General features: G+C 41.5%; 1 protein-coding gene across 1 annotated transcript in view; it reads left to right on the top strand.

The window, feature by feature from the left end:
• dync2h1 (dynein cytoplasmic 2 heavy chain 1) overlaps positions 1-24228 on the top strand; it is a 236601-nt gene that overhangs the window by 144348 nt on the left and 68025 nt on the right. Inside the window, exon 64 of the mRNA XM_079823510.1 lies at positions 18187-18296. Within this exon, the coding sequence (XP_079679636.1) occupies positions 18187-18296 (110 nt within the window). The remainder of the gene's footprint in view (positions 1-18186; positions 18297-24228) is intronic.

Raw genomic sequence — 24228 nt, 5'->3', positions numbered from 1 at the left:
TTCAAACCAATCTTGGTAGATGTCATCACAAGCATGACCTGAGGCAAAATGCAGCGTTTCGGCGCAGCGCCACCTACTGGTCCGGAGATACAAAAAATGGCTATTTTTGCTTATAACTTTTGAACTGTTTGTCCAAAAATCATATCTTCCGCACCATGCTTTGAAGGTACTCAAAAAGTTTTGGGGTAGTGCCACCTTGTGGTCAAAGGTTATAACAAAATTTACAAAAAGGCTAATAACTTTTGATTAAATTAGCCTAGTTTAATGAAACTGGTCATAATACATTTATTGGCTCATGCCGAGAAAATAGATACTAATTTTGCCATATTTGGTCAAAAATCCTGTCCTCAATGTTCTTATTTGATCAAAATCTACTTTTTCAAACTCATCCTAGACCGTTTGTCCAATTTCCACCAAAATCGAATCGCATCATCTTCACACTATGGCAACAAAAAGTTAGGGATTTTGCATCAATAGATGAAACGTTTTTGTAAACCGCAGCGACGAAGTTGAGCCATTATGCCAAAATGACTCTTGAGGCTGTATCTCTGCAATGCTTTGACATATTGGCATCAAACTTTGCATGTGTCATTGTTCCCTTATTCTGACCACACCACATCAATTTCGTAACTGTGCCCCCTATTGGTCAAAAGTGATAAACCATTAGATTATATTATTAGTGACTCTATAAATTATATTTCAGCCATTTTGCCTAATCTTCTTAAACTGTATAATTGTTCATTGTTGCAGTTGGTCTGACACTCTCAGACTACAATGCATTTTTCAGCCTTTTGCCTAAAATCATCTTAAAACGTGATTAATTGCTCATTGCTCCAGTTGATCTGACACTGCCAGCCATTTTGGCATGTCTTTTCTTCTTCTTTGCGCTTGGCCCCGGTATTGCTGCTTGCAGCTATATTTATTAGGGGCCAAGCACCGAAGGTGCGAAGGCACCTATTGAAACCGTTCCCGTTCTTATTATTAGGGGCCAAGCACCGAAGGTGCGAAGGCACCTATTGAAACCGTTCCCGTTCCTATTATTATTAGGGGCCAAGCACCGAAGGTGCGAAGGCACCTATTGAAACCGTTCCCGTTCCTATTATTATTATTATTAGGGGCCAAGCACCGAAGGTGCGAAGGCACCTATTGAAACCGTTCCCGTTCTTATTATTATTATTCATCTTCTTCTTCTTCTTCCACCGCGAAGTCTATGGCAGCCCATAGAACCGTATGGTAAAAAGTTGTGAAATTTGGCACACTAATAGAGGACAGTCTGAAATGTCACCGTAGCAAATTTGGAGTCTCAAACTCAATCCCTCTAGCGCCACCATCAGTCCAAAATTTGACTCATGTTTATGCTTATAACTTTTGAACCATAAGGGCTAGAAACAAAATTATTTTTTCCTCTGATTCCTTGGCTCAAGACGAATCGATTGCACCCTATGACGTCATTTTCCGTCATAAAAATTTCCCCGCCATTTTGAATTTTCCGAAAAACCTACTTTTACGAACTCGTCCTAGACGGTTCATCCGATTTGCACGAAAATTGAACCAGATCATCTTCAGACCATGCTGACAAAAAATCTTGCAAATCAAGTTGATTCGTCAAATCATTTGCGATAAACGCGCAAACAAATTTTACGTAGCGGTTGCAAAAACACACTTAAGGCAATATCTCCGCAACGCTTTATCGTATTCAAACCAAACTTGGTACTTGTCATCACAAGCATGACTTGAGGCAACATACAGCGTTTCGGCGCAGCACCACCTACTGGTCCGGAGATACGAAAAATTGCTATTTTTGCTTATAACTTCTGAACTGTTTGTCCAAAAATCATAAAAGTGGTCTCGTTACATTCAGGACGGCATGCCGAGTCGTCTGATATTCAATTTTACCATATCGGCCATTTTGGCTGTCGGCCATTTTGAATTTTGTCAAAAAATGCTATATTTTACAAATGCATTAGTATATTGTTACTAAACTCGGTATGTGACTTCCATGCTATGCCCTGAAGGTACTCAAAAAGTTTTAGGGCAGTGCCACCTTGTGGTCAAAAGATATAACAAACTTGACAAAAATGCTAATAACTTTTGATTAAATTAGCCTAGTATATTGAAACTGGTCATAATAGAGTCATTGGCTCATGCCGATTCAATTGCAACCTATGATGTCATTTTCGGTCATGATAATTTCCCCGCCATTTTTAATTTTCCAAAAAACCTACTTTTGCGAACTCGTCCTAGACGGTTTGTCCGATTTGCACAGAAATTGAACCATATCATCTTCAGACCATGCTGACAAAAAATCTTGCAAATCAAGTTGATTTGTCAAATCGTTTTCGATAAACGCGCACACAAATTTTGCGTAGCGGTTGCAAAAACACTCATAAGCCTATATCTCCACAACGCTTTATCGTATTCAAACCAATCTTGGTATATGTCATCACAAGCATGACCTGAAGCAACATGCAGCGTTTCGGCGCAGCGCCACCTACTGGTCCGGAGATACAAAAAATGGCTATTTTTGCTTATAACTTTTGAACTGTTTGTCCAAAAATCATGTCTTCCGCACCATGCTTTGAAGGTACTCAAAACGTTTTGGGGCAGTGCCACCTTGTGGTCAGAGGTTATAACAAAATTTACAAACATGCTAATAACTTTTGATTAAATTAGCCTAGTTTAATGAAACTGGTCATAATACAGTCATTGGCTCATGCCGAGAACAGAGATACTAATTTTTCCATATTTGGTCAAACATCCTGTCCTCAATGTTCTTATTTGATCAAAACCTACTTTTTCAAACTCATCCTAGACCGTTTGTCCAATTTCCACCAAAATCGAATCGTATCATCTTCAGACTGTCAACAAAAAGTTAGGGATTTTGCATCAATAGATGAAACCGTTTTTGTAAACCGCAGCGACGAAGTTGAGCCATTATGCCAAAATGACTCTTGAGGCTGTATCTCTGCAATGCTTTGACATATTGGCATCAAACTTTGCATGTGTCATTGTTCCCTTATTCTGACCACACCACATCAATTTCGTATCTGTGCCACCTATTGGTCAAAAGTGATAAACCATTAACTTACATTATCAGTGACTCAATATATGATATTTCAGCCATTTTGCCTAATCTTCTTAAACTGTATAATTGTTAATTGTTGCAGTTGGTCTGACACTCTCAGACTACAATGCATTTTCAGCCTTTTGCTTCAAATCATCTTAAAACGTGATTAATTGCTCATTGCTCCAGTTGATCTGACACTGCCAGCCATTTTGGCATGTCTTGTCTTCTTCTTTGCGCTTGGCCCCGGTATTGCTGCTTGCAGCTATATTTAGGGGCCAAGCACCGAAGGTGCGAAGGCACCTATTGAAACCGTTCCCGTTCTTATTATTATTATTCATCTTCTTCTTCTTCTTCCGCCACGAAGTCTATGGCAGCCCATAGAACCGTATGGTAAAAAGTTGTGAAATTTGGCACACTAATAGAGGACAGTCTGAAATGTCACCGTAGCAAATTTGGAGTCTCAAACTCAATCCCTCTAGCGCCACCATCAGTCCAAATTTTGACTCATGTTTATGCTAATAACTTTTGAACCATAAGGGCTAGAAACAAAATTCTTTTTTCCTCTGATTCCTTGGCTCAAGGCGATTCGATTGCACCCTATGACGTCATTTTCCGTCATAAAAATTTTCCCGCCATTTTTAATTTTCCGAAAAACCTACTTTTACGAACTCGTCCTAGACGGTTCATCCGATTTGCACGAAAATTGATCCAGATCATCTTCAGACCATGCTGACAAAAAATCTTGCAAATCAAGTTGATTCGTCAAATCATTTGCGATAAACGCGCAAACAAATTTTACGTAGCGGTTGCAAAAACACTCTTAAGGCAATATCTCCGCAACGCTTTATCGTATTTAAACCAAACTTGGTACATGTCATCACAAGCATGACTTGAGGCAACATACAGCGTTTCGGCGCAGCGCCACCTACTGGTCCGGAGATACGAAAAATTGCTATTTTTGCTTATAACTTCTGAACTGTTTGTCCAAAAATCATAAAAGTGGTCTCGTTACATTCAGGACGGCATGCCGAGTCGTCTGATATTCAATTTTACCATATCGGCCATTTTGGCTGTAGGCCATTTTGAATTTTGTCAAAAAATGCTATATTTTACAAATGCATTAGTGTATTGTTACTAAACTCGGTATGTGACTTCCATGCTATGCCCTGAAGGTACTCAAAAAGTTTTAGGGCAGTGCCACCTTGTGGTCAAAAGATATAACAAACTTGACAAAAATGCTAATAACTTTTGATTAAATTAGCCTAGTATATTGAAACTGGTCATAATAGAGTCATTGGCTCATGCCGATTCAATTGCAACCTATGATGTCATTTTCGGTCATGATAATTTCCCCGCCATTTTTAATTTTCCAAAAAACCTACTTTTGCGAACTCGTCCTAGACGGTTTGTCCGATTTGCACAGAAATTGAACCATATCATCTTCAGACCATGCTGACAAAAAATCTTGCAAATCAAGTTGATTTGTCAAATCGTTTTCGAAAAACGCGCACACAAATTTTGCGTAGCGGTTGCAAAAACACTCATAAGCCTATATCTCCACAACGCTTTATCGTATTCAAACCAATCTTGGTACATGTCATCACAAGCATGACCTGAGGCAACATGCAGCGTTTCGGCGCAGCGCCACCTACTGGTCCGGAGATACAAAAAATGGGTATTTTTGCTTATAACTTCTGAACTGTTTGTCCAAAATTCATGTCTTCCGCACCATGCTTTGAAGGTACTCAAAAAGTTTTTGGGCAGTGCCACCTTGTGGTCAGAGGTTATAACAAAATTTACAAACATGCTAATAACTTTTGATTAAATTAGCCTAGTTTAATGAAACTGGTCATAATACAGTCATTGGCTCATGCCGAGAACATAGATACTAATTTTGCCATATTTGGTCAAACATCCTGTCCTCAATGTTCTTATTTGATCAAAACCTACTTTTTCAAACTCATCCTAGACCGTTTGTCCAATTTCCACCAAAATCGAATCGTATCATCTTCAGACTGTGTCAACAAAAAGTTAGGAATTTTGCATCAATAGATGAAACCGTTTTTGTAAACCGCAGTGACGAAGTTGAGCCATGATGCCAAAATTACTCTTGAGGCTGTATCTCTGCAATGCTTTGACATATTGGCATCAAACTTTGCATGTGTCATTGTTCTCTTATTCTGACCACACCACATACATTTCGTAACTGTGCCACCTATTGGTCAAAAGTGATAAACCATTAACTTATATTATCAGTGACTCTATATATGATATTTCAGCCATTTTGCCTAATCTTCTTAAACTGTATAATTGTTCATTGCTGCAGCTGGTCTGACACTCTCAGACTACAATGCATTTTCAGCCTTTTGCCTAAAATCATCTTAAAACATGATTAATTTCTCATTGCTGCAGTTGATCTGACACTGCCAGCCATTTTGGCATGTCTTGTCTTCTTCTTTGCGCTTGGCCCCGGTATTGCTGCTTGCAGCTATATTTATTATTCATCTTCTTCTTCTTCCGCCACGAAGTCTATGGCAGCCCATAGAACCGTATGGTAAAAAGTTATGAAATTTGGCACACTAATAGAGGACAGTCTGAAATGTCACCATAGCAAATTTTGAGTCTCTAACTCAATCCCTCTAGCGCCACCATCAGTCCAAAATTAGACTCATGTTTATGCTAATAACTTTTGAACCATAAGGGCTAGAAACAAAATTCTTTTTTCCTCTGATTCCTTGGCTCAAGACATTTCGATTGCACCCTATGACGTCATTTTCCGTCATAATAATTTTCCCGCCATTTTTAATTAACCGAAAAACCTACTTTTGCGAACTCGTCCTAGACGGTTCATCCGATTTGCACGAAAATTGAACCAGATCATCTTCAGACCATGCTGACAAAAAATCTTGCAAATCAAGTTGATTCGTCAAATCATTTGCGATAAACGCGCAAACAAATTTTATGTAGCGGTTGCAAAAGCACTCTTAAGGCAATATCTCCGCAACGCTTTATCGTATTCAAACCAAACTTGGTACATGTCATCACAAGCATGACTTGAGGCAACATGCAGTGTTTCGGCGCAGCGCCACCTACTGGTCCGGAGATACAAAAAATGGCTGTTTTTGCTTATAACTTTTGAACTGTTTGTCCAAAAATCATAAAAGTGGTCTCGTTAGATTCAGGACGGCATGCCGAGTCGTCTGATATTCAATTTTACCATATCGCCCATTTTGGCTGTCGGCCATTTTGAATTATGTGCTAAAATGCTATATTTTACAAATGCATTAGTGTATTGTTACTAAACTCGGTATGTGACTTCCACTCCATGCCCTGAAGGTACTCAAAAAGTTTTGGGGCAGTGCCACCTTGTGGTCAAAAGTTATAACAAACTTGACAAAAATGCTAATAACTTTTGATTTAATTAGCTTAGTATAATGAAACTGGTCATAATACATTCATTGGCTCATGCCGATTCAATTGCATCCTATGACGTCATTTTCGGTTATGATAATTTCCCCGCCATATTTAATTTTCCAAAAAACCTACTTTTGCAAACTCGTCCTAGACGGTTTGTCCGATTTGCACGAAAATTGAACCAGATCATCTTCAGACCATGCTGACAAAAAATCTTGCAAATCAAGTTGATTCGTCAAATCGTTTTTGATAAACGTGCACACAAATTTTACGTAGCGGTTGCAAAAACACTCATAAGGCTATATCTCTACAATGCTTTATCGTATTCAATCCAAACTTGGTACATGTCATCACAAGCATGACTTGAGGCAACATGCAGTGTTTCGGCGCAGCGCCACCTACTGGTCCGGAGATACAAAAAATGGCTGTTTTTGCTTATAACTTTTGAACTGTTTGTCCAAAAATCATATCTTCCGCACCATGCTTTGAAGGTACTCAAAACGTTTTGGGGCAGTGCCACCTTGTGGTCAGAGGTTATAACAAAATTTACAAACATGCTAATAACTTTTGATTAAATTAGCCTAGTTTAATGAAACTGGTCATAATACAGTCATTGGCTCATGCCGAGAACAGAGATACTATTTTTTCCATATTTGGTCAAACATCCTGTCCTCAATGTTCTTATTTGATCAAAACCTACTTTTTCAAACTCATCCTAGACCGTTTGTCCAATTTCCACCAAAATCGAATCGTATCATCTTCAGACTGTGTCAACAAAAAGTTAGGGATTTTGCATCAATAGATGAAACCGTTTTTGTAAACCGCAACGACGAAGTTGAGCCATTATGCCAAAATGACTCTTGAGGCTGTATCTCTGCAATGCTTTGACATATTGGCATCAAACTTTGCATGTGTCATTGTTCCCTTATTCTGACCACACCACATCAATTTCGTATCTGTGCCACCTATTGGTCAAAAGTGATAAACCATTAACTTACATTATCAGTGACTCAATATATGATATTTCAGCCATTTTGCCTAATCTTCTTAAACTGTATAATTGTTAATTGTTGCAGTTGGTCTGACACTCTCAGACTACAATGCATTTTCAGCCTTTTGCTTCAAATCATCTTAAAACGTGATTAATTGCTCATTGCTCCAGTTGATCTGACACTGCCAGCCATTTTGGCATGTCTTTTCTTCTTCTTTGCGCTTGGCCCCGGTATTGCTGCTTGCAGCTATATTTCATCTTCTTCTTCTTCCGCCACGAAGTCTATGGCAGCCCATAGAACCGTATGGTAAAAAGTTGTGAAATTTGGCACACTAATAGAGGACAGTCTGTAATGTCACCGTAGCAAATTTGGAGTCTCAAACTCAATCCCTCTAGCGCCACCATCAGTCCAAAATTTGACTCATGTTTATGCTAATAACTTTTGAACCATAAGGGCTAGAAACAAAATTCTTTTTTCCTCTGATTCCTTGGCTTAAGACGATTCGATTGCACCCTATTACGTCATTTTCCGTCATAAAAATTTTCCCGCCATTTTTAATTTTCCGAAAAACCTACTTTTACGAACTCGTCCTAGACGGTTCATCCGATTTGCACGAAAATTGAACCAGATCATCTTCAGACCATGCTGACAAAAAATCTTGCAAATCAAGTTGATTCGTCAAATCATTTGCGATAAACGCGCAAACAAATTTTACGTAGCGGTTGCAAAAACACTCTTAAGGCAATATCTTCGCAACGCTTTATCGTATTCAAACCAAACTTGGTACATGTCATCACAAGCATGACTTGAGGCAACATACAGCGTTTCGGCGCAGCGCCACCTACTGGTCCGGAGATACGAAAAATTGCTATTTTTGCTTATAACTTCTGAACTGTTTGTCCAAAAATCATAAAAGTGGTCTCGTTACATTCAGGACGGCATGCCGAGTCGTCTGATATTCAATTTTACCATATCGGCCATTTTGGCTGTCGGCCATTTTGAATTTTGTCAAAAAATGCTATATTTTACAAATGCATTAGTATATTGTTACTAAACTCGGTATGTGACTTCCTTGCTATACCCTGAAAGTACTCAAAAAGTTTTAGGGCAGTGCCACCTTGTGGTCAAAAGATATAACAAACTTGACAAAAATGCTAATAACTTTTGATTAAATTAGCCTAGTATATTGAAACTGGTCATAATAGAGTCATTGGCTCATGCCGATTCAATTGCAACCTATGATGTCATTTTCGGTCATGATAATTTCCCCGCCATTTTTAATTTTCCAAAAAACCTACTTTTACGAACTCGTCCTAGACGGTTTGTCCGATTTGCACGAAAATTGAACCAGATCATCTTCAGACCATGCTGACAAAAAATCTTGCAAATCAAGTTGATTTGTCAAATCGTTTTCGATAAACGCGCACACAAATTTTGCGTAGCGGTTGCAAAAACACTCATAAGCCTATATCTCCACAACGCTTTATCGTATTCAAACCAATCTTGGTATATGTCATCACAAGCATGACCTGAAGCAACATGCAGCGTTTCGGCGCAGCGCCACCTACTGGTCCGGAGATACAAAAAATGGCTATTTTTGCTTATAACTTTTGAACTGTTTGTCCAAAAATCATGTCTTCCGCACCATGCTTTGAAGGTACTCAAAATGTTTTGGGGCAGTGCCACCTTGTGGTCAGAGATTATAACAAAATTTACAAACATGCTAATAACTTTTGATTAAATTAGCCTAGTTTAATGAAACTGGTCATAATACAGTCATTGGCTCATGCCGAGAACAGAGATACTAATTTTTCCATATTTGGTCAAACATCCTGTCCTCAATGTTCTTATTTGATCAAAACCTACTTTTTCAAACTCATCCTAGACCGTTTGTCCAATTTCCACCAAAATCGAATCGTATCATCTTCAGACTGTGTCAACAAAAAGTTAGGGATTTTGCATCAATAGATGAAACCGTTTTTGTAAACCGCAGCGACGAATTTGAGCCATTATGCCAAAATGACTCTTGAGGCTGTATCTCTGCAATGCTTTGACATATTGGCATCAAACTTTGCATGTGTCATTGTTCGCTTATTCTGACTACACCACATCAATTTCGTAACTGTGCCACCTATTGGTCAAAAGTGATAAACCATTAACTTATATTATCAGTGACTCAATATGTGATATTTCAGCCATTTTGCCTAATCTTCTTAAACTGTATAATTGTTAATTGTTGCAGTTGGTCTGACACTCTCAGACTACAATGCATTTTTCAGCCTTTTGCCTAAAATCATATTAAAATGTGATTAATTGCTCATTGCTCCAGTTGATCTGACACTGCCAGCCATTTTGGCATGTCTTGTCTTCTTCTTTGCGCTTGGCCCCGGTATTGCTGCTTGCAGCTATATTTATTATTCATCTTCTTCTTCTTCTTCTTCCGCCGCGAAGTCTATGGCAGCCCATAGAACCGTATGGTAAAAAGTTGTGAAATTTGGCACACTAATAGAGGACAGTCTGAAATGTCACCGTAGCAAATTTGGAGTCTCAAACTCAATCCCTCTAGCGCCACCATCAGTCCAAAATTTGACTCATGTTTATGCTAATAACTTTTGAACCATAAGGGCTAGAAACAAAATTCTTTTTTCCTCTGATTCCTTGGCTCAAGACGATTCGATTGCACCCTATGACGTCATTTTCCGTCATAAAAATTTTCCCGCCATTTTGAATTTTCCGAAAAACCTACTTTTACGAACTCGTCCTAGACGGTTCATCCGATTTGCACGAAAATTGAACCAGATCATCTTCAGACCATGCTGACCAAAAATCTTGCAAATCAAGTTGATATGTCAAATCATTTGCGATAAACGCGCAAACAAATTTTACGTAGCGTCTGCAAAAACACACTTAAGGCAATATCTCCGCAACGCTTTATCGTATTCAAACCAAACTTGGTACATGTCATCACAAGCATGACTTGAGGCAACATACAGCGTTTCGCCGCAGCGCCACCTACTGGTCCGGAGATACGAAAAATTGCTATTTTTGCTTATAACTTCTGAACCGTTTGTCCAAAAATCATAAAAGTGGTCTCGTTACATTCAGGACGGCATGCCGAGTCGTCTCATATTCAATTTTACCATATCGGCCATTTTGGCTGTCGGCCATTTTGAATTTTGTCAAAAAATGCTATATTTTACAAATGCATTAGTGTATTGTTACTAAACTCGGTATGTGACTTCCATGCTATGCCCTGAAGGTACTCAAAAAGTTTTAGGGCAGTGCCACCTTGTGGTCAAAAGATATAACAAACTTGACAAAAATGCTAATAACTTTTGATTAAATTAGCCTAGTATATTGAAACTGGTCATAATACATTAATTGGCTCATGCCGATTCAATTGCAACCTATGATGTCATTTTCGGTCATGATAATTTCCCCGCCATTTTTAATTTTCCAAAAAACCTACTTTTGCGAACTCGTCCTAGACGGTTTGTCCGATTTGCACAGAAATTGAACCATATCATCTTCAGACCATGCTGACAAAAAATCTTGCAAATCAAGTTGATTTGTCAAATCGTTTTCGAAAAACGCGCACACAAATTTTGCGTAGCGGTTGCAAAAACACTCATAAGCCTATATCTCCACAACGCTTTATCGTATTCAAACCAATCTTGGTAGATGTCATCACAAGCATGACCTGAAGCAACATGCAGCGTTTCGGCGCAGCGCCACCTACTGGTCCGGAGATACAAAAAATTGCTATTTTTGCTTATAACTTCTGAACTGTTTGTCCAAAATTCATGTCTTCCGCACCATGCTTTGAAGGTACTCAAAAAGTTTTTGGGCAGTGCCACCTTGTGGTCAGAGGTTATAACAAAATTTACAAACATGCTAATAACTTTTGATTAAATTAGCCTAGTTTAATGAAACTGGTCATAATACAGTCATTGGCTCATGCCGAGAACATAGATACTAATTTTGCCATATTTGGTCAAACATCCTGTCCTCAATGTTCTTATTTGATCAAAACCTACTTTTTCAAACTCATCCTAGACCGTTTGTCCAATTTCCACCAAAATCGAATCGTATCATCTTCAGACTGTGTCAACAAAAAGTTAGGAATTTTGCATCAATAGATGAAACCGTTTTTGTAAACCGCAGTGACGAAGTTGAGCCATGATGCCAAAATGACTCTTGAGGCTGTATCTCTGCAATGCTTTGACATATTGGCATCAAACTTTGCATGTGTCATTGTTCTCTTATTCTGACCACACCACATACATTTCGTAACTGTGCCACCTATTGGTCAAAAGTGATAAACCATTAACTTATATTATCAGTGACTCTATATATGATATTTCAGCCATTTTGCCTAATCTTCTTAAACTGTATAATTGTTCATTGCTGCAGCTGGTCTGACACTCTCAGACTACAATGCATTTTCAGCCTTTTGCCTAAAATCATCTTAAAACATGATTAATTTCTCATTGCTGCAGTTGATCTGACACTGCCAGCCATTTTGGCATGTCTTGTCTTCTTCTTTGCGCTTGGCCCCGGTATTGCTGCTTGCAGCTATATTTCATCTTCTTCTTCTTCTTCTTCTTCTTCTTCTTCCGCCACGAAGTCTATGGTAGCCCATAGAACCGTATGGTAAAAAGTTATGAAATTTGGCACACTTATAGAGGTCGGTCTGAAGTGTCTCCATAGCAAATTTGGAGTCTCTAATTCAATCCCTCTAGCGCCACCATCAGTCCAAAATTGGACTCATGTTTATGTTAATAACTTTTGAACCATAAGGGCTAGAAACAAAATTCTTTTTTCCTCTGATTCCTTGGCTCAAGACAATTCGATTGCAACCTATGACGTCATTTTCCGCCATGATAATTTTCCCGCCATTTTTAATTAACCGAAAAACCTACTTTTGCGAACTCGTCCTAGACGGTTCATCCGATTTGCACAAAAATTGAACCAGATCATCTTCAGACCATGCTGACAAAAAATCTTGCAAATCAAGTTCATTCGTCAAATCATTTGCGATAAACGCGCAAACAAATTTTACGTAGCGGTTGCAAAAACACACTTAAGGCAATATCTCCGCAACGCTTTATCGTATTCAAACCAAACTTGGGGCATCTAATCACAAGCATGACATTAGGCAACATGCAGTGTTTTGGCGCAGCGCCACCTACTGGTCCGGAGATACAAAAAATGGCTGTTTTTGCTTATAACTTTTGAACCGTTTGTCCAAAAATCATAAAAGTGGTCTCGTTAGATTCAGGACGTCATGCAGAGTTGTCTGATATTCAATTTTATCATATCGGCCATTTTGGCTGTCGGCCATTTTGAATTTTGTCAAAAAATGCTATATTTTACAAATGCATTAGTATATTGTTACTAAACTCGGTATGTGACTTCCATGCTATGCCCTGAAGGTACTCAAAAAGTTTTAGGGCAGTGCCACCTTGTGGTCAAAAGATATAACAAACTTGACAAAAATGCTAATAACTTTTGATTAAATTAGCCTAGTATATTGAAACTGGTCATAATACATTTATTGGCTCATGCCGAGAACATAGATACTAATTTTGCCATATTTGGTCAAACATCCTGTCCTCAATGTTCTTATTTGATCAAAACCTACTTTTTCAAACTCATCCTAGACCGTTTATCCAATTTCCACCAAAATCGAATCGTATCATCTTCAGACTATGTCAACAAAAAGTTAGGGATTTTGCATCAATAGATGAAACCGTTTTTGTAAACCGCAGTGACGAAGTTGAGCCATGATGCCAAAATGACTCTTGAGGCTGTATCTCTGCAATGCTTTGACATATTGGCATCAAACTTTGCATGTGTCATTGTTCCCTTATTCTGACTACACCACATCAATTTCGTAACTGTGCCACCTATTGGTCAAAAGTGATAAACCATTAACTTATATTATCAGTGACTCTATATATGATATTTCAGCCATTTTGCCTAATCTTCTTAAACTGTATAATTGTTAATTGTTGCAGTTGGTCTGACACTCTCAGACTACAATGCATTTTTCAGCCTTTTGCCTAAAATCATCTTAAAACGTGATTAATTGCTCATTGCTCCAGTTGATCTGACACTGCCAGCCATTTTGGCATGTCTTGTCTTCTTCTTTGCGCTTGGCCCCGGTATTGCTGCTTGCAGCTATATTTATTATTCATCTTCTTCTTCTTCTTCTTCCGCCACGAAGTCTATGGCAGCCCATAGAACCGTATGGTAAAAAGTTGTGAAATTTGGCACACTAATAGAGGATAGTCTGAAATTTCACCGTAGCAAATTTGGAGTCTCAAACTCAATCCCTCTAGCGCCACCATCAGTCCAAAATTTGACTCATGTTTATGCTAATAACTTTTGAACCATAAGGGCTAGAAACAAAATTCTTTTTTCCTCTGATTCCTTGGCTCAAGACGATTCGATTGCACCATATGACGTCATTTTCCGTCATAAAAATTTTCCCGCCATTTTGAATTTTCCGAAAAACCTACTTTTACGAACTCGTCCTAGACGGTTCATCCGATTTGCACGAAAATTGATCCAGATCATCTTCAGACCATGCTGACAAAAAATCTTGCAAATCAAGGTGATTCGTCAAATCATTTGCGATAAACGCGCAAACAAATTTTATGTAGCGGTTGCAAAAACACTCTTAAGGCAATATCTCCGCAACGCTTTATCGTATTTAAACCAAACTTGGTACATGTCATCACAAGCATGACTTGAGGCAACATACAGCGTTTCGGCGCAGCGCCACCTACTGGTCCGGAGATACGAAAAATTGCTATTTTTGGTTATAACTTCTGAACTGTTTGTCCAAAAATCATAAAAGTGGTCTCGTTACATTCAGGACGGCATGCCGAGTCGTCTGATATTCAATTTTACCATATCGGCCATTTTGGCTGTCGGCCATTTTGAATTTTGTCAAAAAATGCTATATTTTACAAATGCATTAGTATATTGTTACTAAACTCGGTATGTGACTTCCTTGCTATGCCCTGAAGGTACTCAAAAAGTTTTCGGGCAGTGCCACCTTGTGGTCAAAAGATATAACAAACTTGACAAAAATGCTAATAACTTTTGATTAAATTAGCCTAGTATATTGAAACTGGTCATAATAGAGTCATTGGCTCATGCCGATTCAATTGCAACCTATGGTGTCATTTTCGGTCATGATAATTTCCCCGCCATTTTTAATTTTCCAAAAAACCTACTTTTACGAACTCGTCCTAGACGGTTTGTCCGATTTGCACGAAAATTGAACCAGATCATCTTCAGACCATGCTGACAAAAAATCTTGCAAATCAAGTTGATTTGTCAAATCGTTTTCGATAAACGCGCACACAAATTTTGCGTAGCGGTTGCAAAGACACTCATAAGCCTATATCTCCACAACGCTTTATCGTATTCAAACCAATCTTGGTATATGTCATCACAAGCATGACCTGAAGCAACATGCAGCGTTTCGGCGCAGCGCCACCTACTGGTCCGGAGATACAAAGAATGGCTATTTTTGCTTATAACTTTTGAACTCTTTGTCCAAAAATCATGTCTTCCGCACCATGCTTTGAAGGTACTCAACACGTTTTGGGGCAGTGCCACCTTGTGATCAGAGGTTATAACAAAATTTACAAACATGCTAATAACTTTTGATTAAATTAGCCTAGTTTAATGAAACTGGTCATAATACAGTCATTGGCTCATGCCGAGAACAGAGATACTAATTTTTCCATATTTGGTCAAACATCCTGTCCTCAATGTTCTTATTTGATCAAAACCTACTTTTTCAAACTCATCCTAGACCGTTTGTCCAATTTCCACCAAAATTGAATCGTATCATCTTCAGACTGTGTCAACAAAAAGTTAGGGATTTTGCATCAATAGATGAAACCGTTTTTGTAAACCGCAGCGACGAAGTTGAGCCATTATGCCAAAATGACTCTTGAGGCTGTATCTCTGCAATGCTTTGACATATTGGCATCAAACTTTGCATGTGTCATTGTTCCCTTATTCTGACCACACCACATCAATTTCGTATCTGTGCCACCTATTGGTCAAAAGTGATAAACCATTAACTTACATTATCAGTGACTCAATATATGATATTTCAGCCATTTTGCCTAATCTTCTTAAACTGTATAATTGTTAATTGTTGCAGTTGGTCTGACACTCTCAGACTACAATGCATTTTCAGCCTTTTGCTTAAAATCATCTTAAAACGTGATTAATTGCTCATTGCTCCAGTTGATCTGACACTGCCAGCCATTTTGGCATGTCTTGTCTTCTTCTTTGCGCTTGGCCCCGGTATTGCTGCTTGCAGCTATATTTATTATTCATCTTCTTCTTCTTCCGCCACGAAGTCTATGGCAGCCCATAGAACCGTATGGTAAAAAGTTATGATATTTGGCACACTAATAGAGGACAGTCTGAAATGTCACCGTAGCAAATTTGGAGTCTCAAACTCAATCCATCTAGCGCCACCATCAGTCCAAAATTTGACTCATGTTTATGCTAATAACTTTTGAACCATAAGGGCTAGAAACAAAATTCTTGTTTCCTCTGATTCCTTGGCTCAAGACGATTCGATTGCACCCTATGACGTCATTTTCCGTCATAAAAATTTTCCCGCCATTTTGAATTTTCCGAAAAACCTACTTTTACGAACTCGTCCTAGACGGTTCATCCGATTTGCACGAAAATTGAACCAGATCATCTTCAGACCATGCTGACAAAAAATCTTGCAAATCAAGTTGATTCGTCAAATCATTTGCGATAAACGCGCAAACAAATTTTACGTAGCGGTTGCAAAAACACTCTTAAGGCAATATATCCGCAACGCTTTATCGTATTCAAACCAAACTTGGTACATGTCATCACAAGCATGACTTGAGGCAACATACAGCGTTTCGGCGCAGCGCCACCTACTGGTCCGGAGATACGAAAAATTGCTATTTTTGCTTATAACTTCTGAACTGTTTGTCCAAAAATCATAAAAGTGGTCTCGTTACATTCATGACGGCATGCCGAGTCGTCTGATATTCAATTTTACCATATCGGCCATTTTGGCTGTCGGCCATTTTGAATTTTGTCAAAAAATGCTATATTTTACAAATGCATTAGTATATTGTTACTAAACTCGGTATGTGACTTCCTTGCTATACCCTGAAAGTACTCAAAAAGTTTTAGGGCAGTGCCACCTTGTGGTCAAAAGATATAACAAACTTGACAAAAATGCTAATAACTTTTGATTAAATTAGCCTAGTATATTAAAACTGGTCATAATAGAGTCATTGGCTCATGCCGATTCAATTGCAACCTATGATGTCATTTTTGGTCATGATAATTTCCCCGCCATTTTTAATTTTCCAAAAAACCTACTTTTACGAACTCGTCCTAGACGGTTTGTCCGATTTGCACGAAAATTGAACCAGATCATCTTCAGATCATGCTGACAAAAAAATCTTGCAAATCAAGTTGATTTGTCAAATCGTTTTCGATAAACGCGCACACAAATTTTGCGTAGCGGTTGCAAAAACACTCATAAGCCTATATCTCCACAACGCTTTATCGTATTCAAACCAATCTTGGTATATGTCATCACAAGCATGACCTGAAGCAACATGCAGCGTTTCGGCGCAGCGCCACCTACTGGTCCGGAGATACAAAAAATGGCTATTTTTGCTTATAACTTTTGAACTGTTTGTCCAAAAATCATGTCTTCCGCACCATGCTTTGAAGGTACTCAAAACGTTTTGGGGCAGTGCCACCTTGTGGTCAGAGGTTATAACAAAATTTACAAACATGCTAATAACTTTTGATTAAATTAGCCTAGTTTAATGAAACTGGTCATAATACAGTCATTGGCTCATGCCCGAGAACAGAGATACTAATTTTTCCATATTTGGTCAAACATCCTGTCCTCAATGTTCTTATTTGATCAAAACCTACTTTTTCAAACTCATCCTAGACCGTTTGTCCAATTTCCACCAAAATCGAATCGTATCATCTTCAGACTGTGTCAACAAAAAGTTAAGGATTTTGCATCAATAGATGAAACCGTTTTTGTAAACCGCAGCGACGAAGTTGAGCCATTATGCCAAAATTACTCTTGAGGCTGTATCTCTGCAATGCTTTGACATATTGGCATCAAACTTTGCATGTGTCATTGTTCCCTTATTCTGACCACACCACATCAATTTCGTATCTGTGCCACCTATTGGTCAAAAGTGATAAACCATTAACTTACATTATCAGTGACTCAATATATGATATTTCAGCCATTTTGCCTAATCTTCTTAAACTGTATAATTGTTAATTGTTGCAGTTGGTCTGACACTCTCAGACTACAATGCATTTTCAGCCTTTTGCTTAAAATCATCTTAAAACGTGATTAATTGCTCATTGCTCCAGTTGATCTGACACTGCCAGCCATTTTGGCATGTCTTGTCTTCTTCTTTGCGCTTGGCCCCGGTATTGCTGCTTGCAGCTATATTTTATTTTTATTTCGGTTTTGGTTTTAATAATTTCAGTACGTATTTAAGTTTGAGTTTTTCATCTAATACTTTATTTTATTTTGCCACATTGTCATTGAACAGGAATACATTTACGATTATGTTTTAACACCATTTTTAGCTCTTCTGATTGGCCGAGGCTTTAACAGGCGTGTTCTCTGATTGGCAGAGTTTGATTTGCGTCACTTCCTGTGTTCTGAGAGTGAGCAGCTGATCTGGAAGGGTGAAGGGTTGCCGTCTGACGACCTGTCGATGGAGAACGCTCTGGTCATCCTGCAGGTAACACACACCTTGACCTCTGTGTCCATCTGTGTTCCCATAATGCCCAGCGTTCACTCATTCATGTCTGTCTGCACATGCTGACATCAGATTGCTGAACTAAGATCACTGGTAAGATTGCACACGTTCACTTAGAAGTGTTGACTTCCCAAACTATACCATCAACTAGTCCTAACTCACCCTAAACCTAAAGGCCTGTTCACACCGGGAGAGATGCGGCAAAACGCCACAATATCAAAGAATGTGGGGCGGGACTTAATTGTATCCATTGGTTGTTGATTGAATCCTTATATCTGTTGTAATGTCCTGTCCTGAAGTGGGAAAGAGCTTGTGTCTTATTGGTCAGTGAGTTTAAATAGCAAAAATGTAAGTTTCACTGTGTGAACAGGCCTTAGAACAAACCCCTGGCATGAATGTAGTCATTTTTTATGTCTAATACAGCTGATTTTTTTGATGTATCTCATCTGAACTGATTGAACCATTTGATGTGTGTGTGAGAAGTTTATAATTAGTGTTCTTAAGGAGTCTGGTTTCTATGGTGACCCGCCGTCAAGTTGCCATAGAGAACAAGTGAAATGAACACATGCAGGAAATAGAATCTGACCAAATCTGTCAGGAACCCTCTGGCTCATATTTCACTGTGAAATCAACATGAAGAAGTATATTTTGCATAAAGAAAATCAAGCCTTTTTTTTAAGATTTTTATGAATTCTGACATTTTCATGACAATTAAGCATTTTTCCTCTCATTGTTTGGGGTGAAATATGAGCTGGACACGTTCTTGATCTGCTTATACAGGAGTTATACTGTCATTATTTATTAGAATTTATCTTAGAACTTGTCTCGTCTCTCCTATCCTCTTGTCTCCTCTCATCTCAGAGACAAGGAAAGTAGAAACGAGAGAAGACAAGATAAGACAAGAAGAGGAGAGACGAGAGGAGAGATTAGAGGAAGAGACAAGAAGAGAAGAGACGAGAGGAGATACGAGACGAGAGACAAGAGGAGAGAGACTCTTCGTCTCGTCTCTTCTCGTCTGTTCTCCTCATGTCTCTTCTCGTCTCTCTTCTCCTTGTCTCCTCCTCGCTCATCTCGTCTCTCCTCCTCTCATCTCTTCTCCTCCTCGCTCCTCTCATCTCGTCTCTCCTCATCTCGTCTCCTCTTGTTTCTACTCTCCTCGTCTTCTCCTCTCATCTCGTCTCTCCTCGTCTCGTGTCTTCTCCTCGTGTCTCTTCTCCTCTCATCTCGTCTCTCCTCGTCTCGTGTCTTCTCCTCATGTCTCTTCTCCTCTCATCTCGTCTCCTCTCATCTCTCCCCGTCTCCTCTCGTCTCCTCACGAGTCTCTCCTCTTGTCTTGTCTTATCTCGTCCTCTCTTGTTTCTACTCTCCTCTCTTCTCGTCTCTTCTCCTCTCATATCTTCTCCTCTCTCCTCATCTCTTCTCCTCTTGTCTCTCCTCTCGTCTCTCCTCTCGTCTCTCCTCATCTCTTCTCCTCTCGTCTCTCCTCTCGTCTCTCCTCATCTCATCTCGTCTCTCCTCTCGTCTCTCCTCATCTCTTCTCCTCTCGTCTCTCCTCTCGTCTCTCTTGTCTCTCCTCATCTCTTCTCCTCTCGTCTCTCCTCTCGTCTCTCCTCATCTCATCTCTCCTCTCGTCTCTCCTCATCTCGTCTCTCCTCTCGTCTCTCCTCTCGTCTCTCCTCATCTCGTCTCTCCTCTCGTCTCCTCATGTCTCTTCTCCTCTCATCTCGTCTCTCCTCGTCTCGTGTCTTCTCCTCATGTCTCTTCTCCTCTCATCTCGTCTCCTCTCATCTCTCCCTGTCTCCTCTCGTCTCCTCACGAGTCTCTCCTCTTGTCTTGTCTTGTCTTATCTCGTCCTCTCTTGTTTCTACTCTCCTCTCTTCTCATCTCTTCTCCTCTCATATCTTCTCCTCTCTCCTCATCTCTTCTCCTCTCGTCTCTCCTCATCTCTTCTCGTCTCTCCTCATCTCTTCTCCTCTCGTCTCTCCTCATCTCTTCTCGTCTCTCCTCATCTCATCTCTCCTCATCTCGTCTCTCCTCATCTCGTCTCTCCTCATCTCTTCTCGTCTCTCCTCATCTCGTCTCTCCTCATCTCGTCTCTCCTCATCTCTTCTCCTCTCGTCTCTCATCTCGTCTCTCCTCTCATCTCTTCTCCTCTCGTCTCTCCTCTCGTCTCTCCTCATCTCGTCTCTCGTCTCTCCTCTCATCTCTTCTCCTCTCGTCTCTCCTCTCGTCTCTCCTCATCTCGTCTCTCCTCTCATCTCTTCTCCTCTCGTCTCTCCTCATCTCTTCTCCTCTCGTCTCTCATCTCGTCTCTCCTCTCATCTCTTCTCCTCTCGTCTCTCCTCTCGTCTCTCCTCATCTCGTCTCTCCTCTCGTCTCTCCTCATCTCGTCTCTCCTCTCGTCTCTCCTCATCTCATCTCTCGTCTCTCCTCTCCTCTCGTCTTTCATCTCGTCTCTCCTCTCATCTCTTCTCCTCTCGTCTCTCCTCTCGTCTCTCCTCTCGTCTCTCCTCTCGTCTCTCCTCATCTCGTCTCTCCTCTCGTCTCTCATCTCGTCTCTCCTCCTCTCTTCTACTCTCGTCTCTCCTCATCTCTTCTCCTCTCGTCTCTCCTCATCTCGTCTCTCCTCTCGTCTCTCCTCATCTCATCTCTCGTCTCTCCTCATCTCATCTCTCGTCTCTCCTCATCTCTTCTCCTCTCGTCTTTCATCTCGTCTCTCCTCTCATCTCTTCTCCTCTCATATCTCCTTTCGTCTCTCCTCTCGTCTCTCCTCTCGTCTCTCCTCATCTCGTCTCTCGTCTCTCCTCTCGTCTCTCATCTCGTCTCTCCTCCTCTCTTCTACTCTCGTCTCTCCTCTCGTCTCTCCTCATCTCGTCTCTCGTCTCTCCTCTCGTCTCTCCTCTCGTCTCTCGTCTCTCCTCCTCTCTTCTCCTCTCGTCTCTCCTCTCGTCTCCTCTCGTCTCTCCTCTCGTCTCTCCTCATCTCGTCTCTCGTCTCTCCTCATCTCGTCTCTCCTCTCGTCTCTCCTCATCTCGTCTCTCGTCTCTCCTCATCTCGTCTCTCCTCATCTCGTCTCTCCTCATCTCGTCTCTCGTCTCTCCTCATCTCTTCTCCTCTTGTCTCTCCTCTCGTCTCTCCTCATCTCTTCTCCTCTCGTCTCTCCTCATCTCGTCTCTCCTCTCGTCTCTCCTCTCGTCTCTCCTCATCTCGTCTCTCCTCATCTCTCCTCTCGTCTCTCCTCATCTCGTCTCTCCTCATCTCGTCTCTCCTCATCTCATCTCTTCTCCTCTCGTCTCTCCTCATCTCTTCTCCTCTCGTCTCTCCTCATCTCTTCTCCTCTTGTCTCTCCTCTCGTCTCTCCTCATCTCATCTCTTCTCCTCTCGTCTCTCCTCATCTCTTCTCCTCTCGTCTCTCCTCATCTCTTCTCCTCTTGTCTCTCCTCTCGTCTCTCCTCATCTCTTCTCCTCTCGTCTCTCCTCATCTCTTCTCCTCTCGTCTCTCCTCATCTCGTCTCTCCTCATCTCGTCTCTCCTCATCTCGTCTCTCCTCCTCTCTTCTACTCTCGTCTCTCCTCTCGTCTCTCCTCATCTCGTCTCTCGTCTCTCCTCTCGTCTCTCCTCTCGTCTCTCATCTCGTCTCTCCTCCTCTCTTCTCCTCTCGTCTCTCCTCTCGTCTCTCCTCTCGTCTCCTCTCGTCTCTCCTCTCGTCTCTCCTCATCTCGTCTCTCGTCTCTCCTCATCTCGTCTCTCCTCTCGTCTCTCCTCATCTCGTCTCTCGTCTCTCCTCATCTCGTCTCTCCTCATCTCGTCTCTCCTCATCTCGTCTCTCGTCTCTCCTCATCTCTTCTCCTCTTGTCTCTCCTCTCGTCTCTCCTCATCTCTTCTCCTCTCGTCTCTCCTCATCTCGTCTCTCCTCTCGTCTCTCCTCTCGTCTCTCCTCATCTCGTCTCTCCTCATCTCTCCTCTCGTCTCTCCTCATCTCGTCTCTCCTCATCTCGTCTCTCCTCATCTCATCTCTTCTCCTCTCGTCTCTCCTCATCTCTTCTCCTCTCGTCTCTCCTCATCTCTTCTCCTCTTGTCTCTCCTCTCGTCTCTCCTCATCTCATCTCTTCTCCTCTCGTCTCTCCTCATCTCTTCTCCTCTCGTCTCTCCTCATCTCTTCTCCTCTTGTCTCCTCTCGTCTCTCCTCATCTCTTCTCCTCTCGTCTCTCCTCATCTCTTCTCCTCTCGTCTCTCCTCATCTCGTCTCTCCTCATCTCGTCTCTCCTCATCTCGTCTCTCCTCTCGTCTCTCCTAGTCTCGTCTCCTCTCATCTCTTCTCATCTCATCTCTTCTCTTCTCATCTCCTCTCCTCTCGTCTCCTCTCATCTCTCGTCTCTCCTCTCGTCTCTCATCTCGTCTCTCCTCATCTCTTCTCCTCTCGTCTCTCCTCTCGTCTCTCCTCATCTCTTCTCCTCTCGTCTCTCCTCATCTCTTCTCCTCTCGTCTCTCCTCTTGTCTCTCCTCATCTCTTCTCCTCTCGTCTCTCCTCATCTCGTCTCTCCTCATCTCTTCTCCTCTCGTCTCTCCTCTCGTCTCTCCTCATCTCTTCTCCTCTCGTCTCTCCTCTTGTCTCTCCTCATCTCTTCTCCTCTCGTCTCTCCTCATCTCGTCTCTCCTCATCTCTTCTCCTCTCGTCTCTCCTCTCGTCTCTCCTCATCTCTTCTCCTCTCGTCTCTCCTCTCGTCTCTCCTCATCTCTTCTCCTCTCGTCTCTCCTCATCTCGTCTCTCCTCTCGTCTCTCCTAGTCTCGTCTCCTCTCATCTCTTCTCCTCTCATCTCTTCTCGTCTCCTCTCCTCTCGTCTCTCCTCTCGTCTCTCCTCTCGTCTCTCCTCATGTCTCTCCTCATCTCGTCTCTCCTCATCTCTTCTCCTCTCGTTTCTCCTCTTGTCTCGTCTCCTCTCGTCTCTCCTCTCGTCTCTCCTCATCTCTTCTCCTCTCGTCTCTCCTCATCTCGTCTCTCCTCTCGTCTCTCCTAGTCTCGTCTCCTCTCATCTCTTCTCCTCTCATCTCTTCTCGTCTCCTCTCCTCTCGTCTCTCCTCTCGTCTCTCCTCTCGTCTCTCCTCTCGTCTCTCCTCATCTCTTCTCCTCATCTCTTCTCCTCTCGTTTCTCCTCTCGTCTCGTCTCCTCTCGTCTCTCCTCTCATCTCGTCTCTCCTCATCTCGTCTCTCCTCTCGTCTCTCCTCATCTCGTCTCTCGTCTCTCCTCATCTCGTCTCTCCTCTCGTCTCCCCTCATCTTGTCTCGTCTCGTCTCTCCTCTCATCTCGTCTCTCGTCTCTCCTCTCGTCTCTCCTAGTCTCGTCTCCTCTCATCTCGTCTCTCGTCTCTTCTCTCGTCTCTCCTCTCGTCTCTCCTAGTCTCGTCTCCTCTCATCTCGTCTCTCGTCTCTTCTCTCGTCTCTCCTCTCGTCTCTCCTCTCGTCTCTCCTAGTCTCGTCTCCTCTCATCTCTTCTCCTCTCATCTCTTCTCTTCTCGTCTCCTCTCCTCTCGTCTCCTCATCTCTTCTCCTCTCGTCTCTCCTCTCGTCTCTCCTCATCTCTTCTCCTCTCGTCTCTCATCTCGTCTCTCCTCATCTCGTCTCTCCTCTCGTCTCTCCTCATCTCGTCTCGTCTCCACTCGTCTCTCCTCATCTCGTCTCTCCTCTCGTCTCCTCTCGTCTCTCCTCATCTCGTCTCTCCTCTCGTCTCCTCTCGTCTCTCATCTCGTCTCTCGTCTCTCCTCTCGTCTCTCCTAGTCTCGTCTCCTCTCATCTCGTCTCTCGTCTCTTCTCTCGTCTCTCCTCTCGTCTCTCCTAGTCTCGTCTCCTCTCATCTCGTCTCTCGTCTCTTCTCTCGTCTCTCCTCTCGTCTCTCCTCTCGTCTCTCCTCTCGT

The sequence above is a fragment of the Gobio gobio genome (assembly GCF_949357685.1).
Source record: "Gobio gobio genome assembly, chromosome: 8".
NCBI classification, from domain to species: Eukaryota; Metazoa; Chordata; class Actinopteri; order Cypriniformes; family Gobionidae; genus Gobio; species Gobio gobio.
Note: the sequence above shows the minus strand (reverse complement) of the source record. Positions and strands in the feature narration are given on the sequence as shown.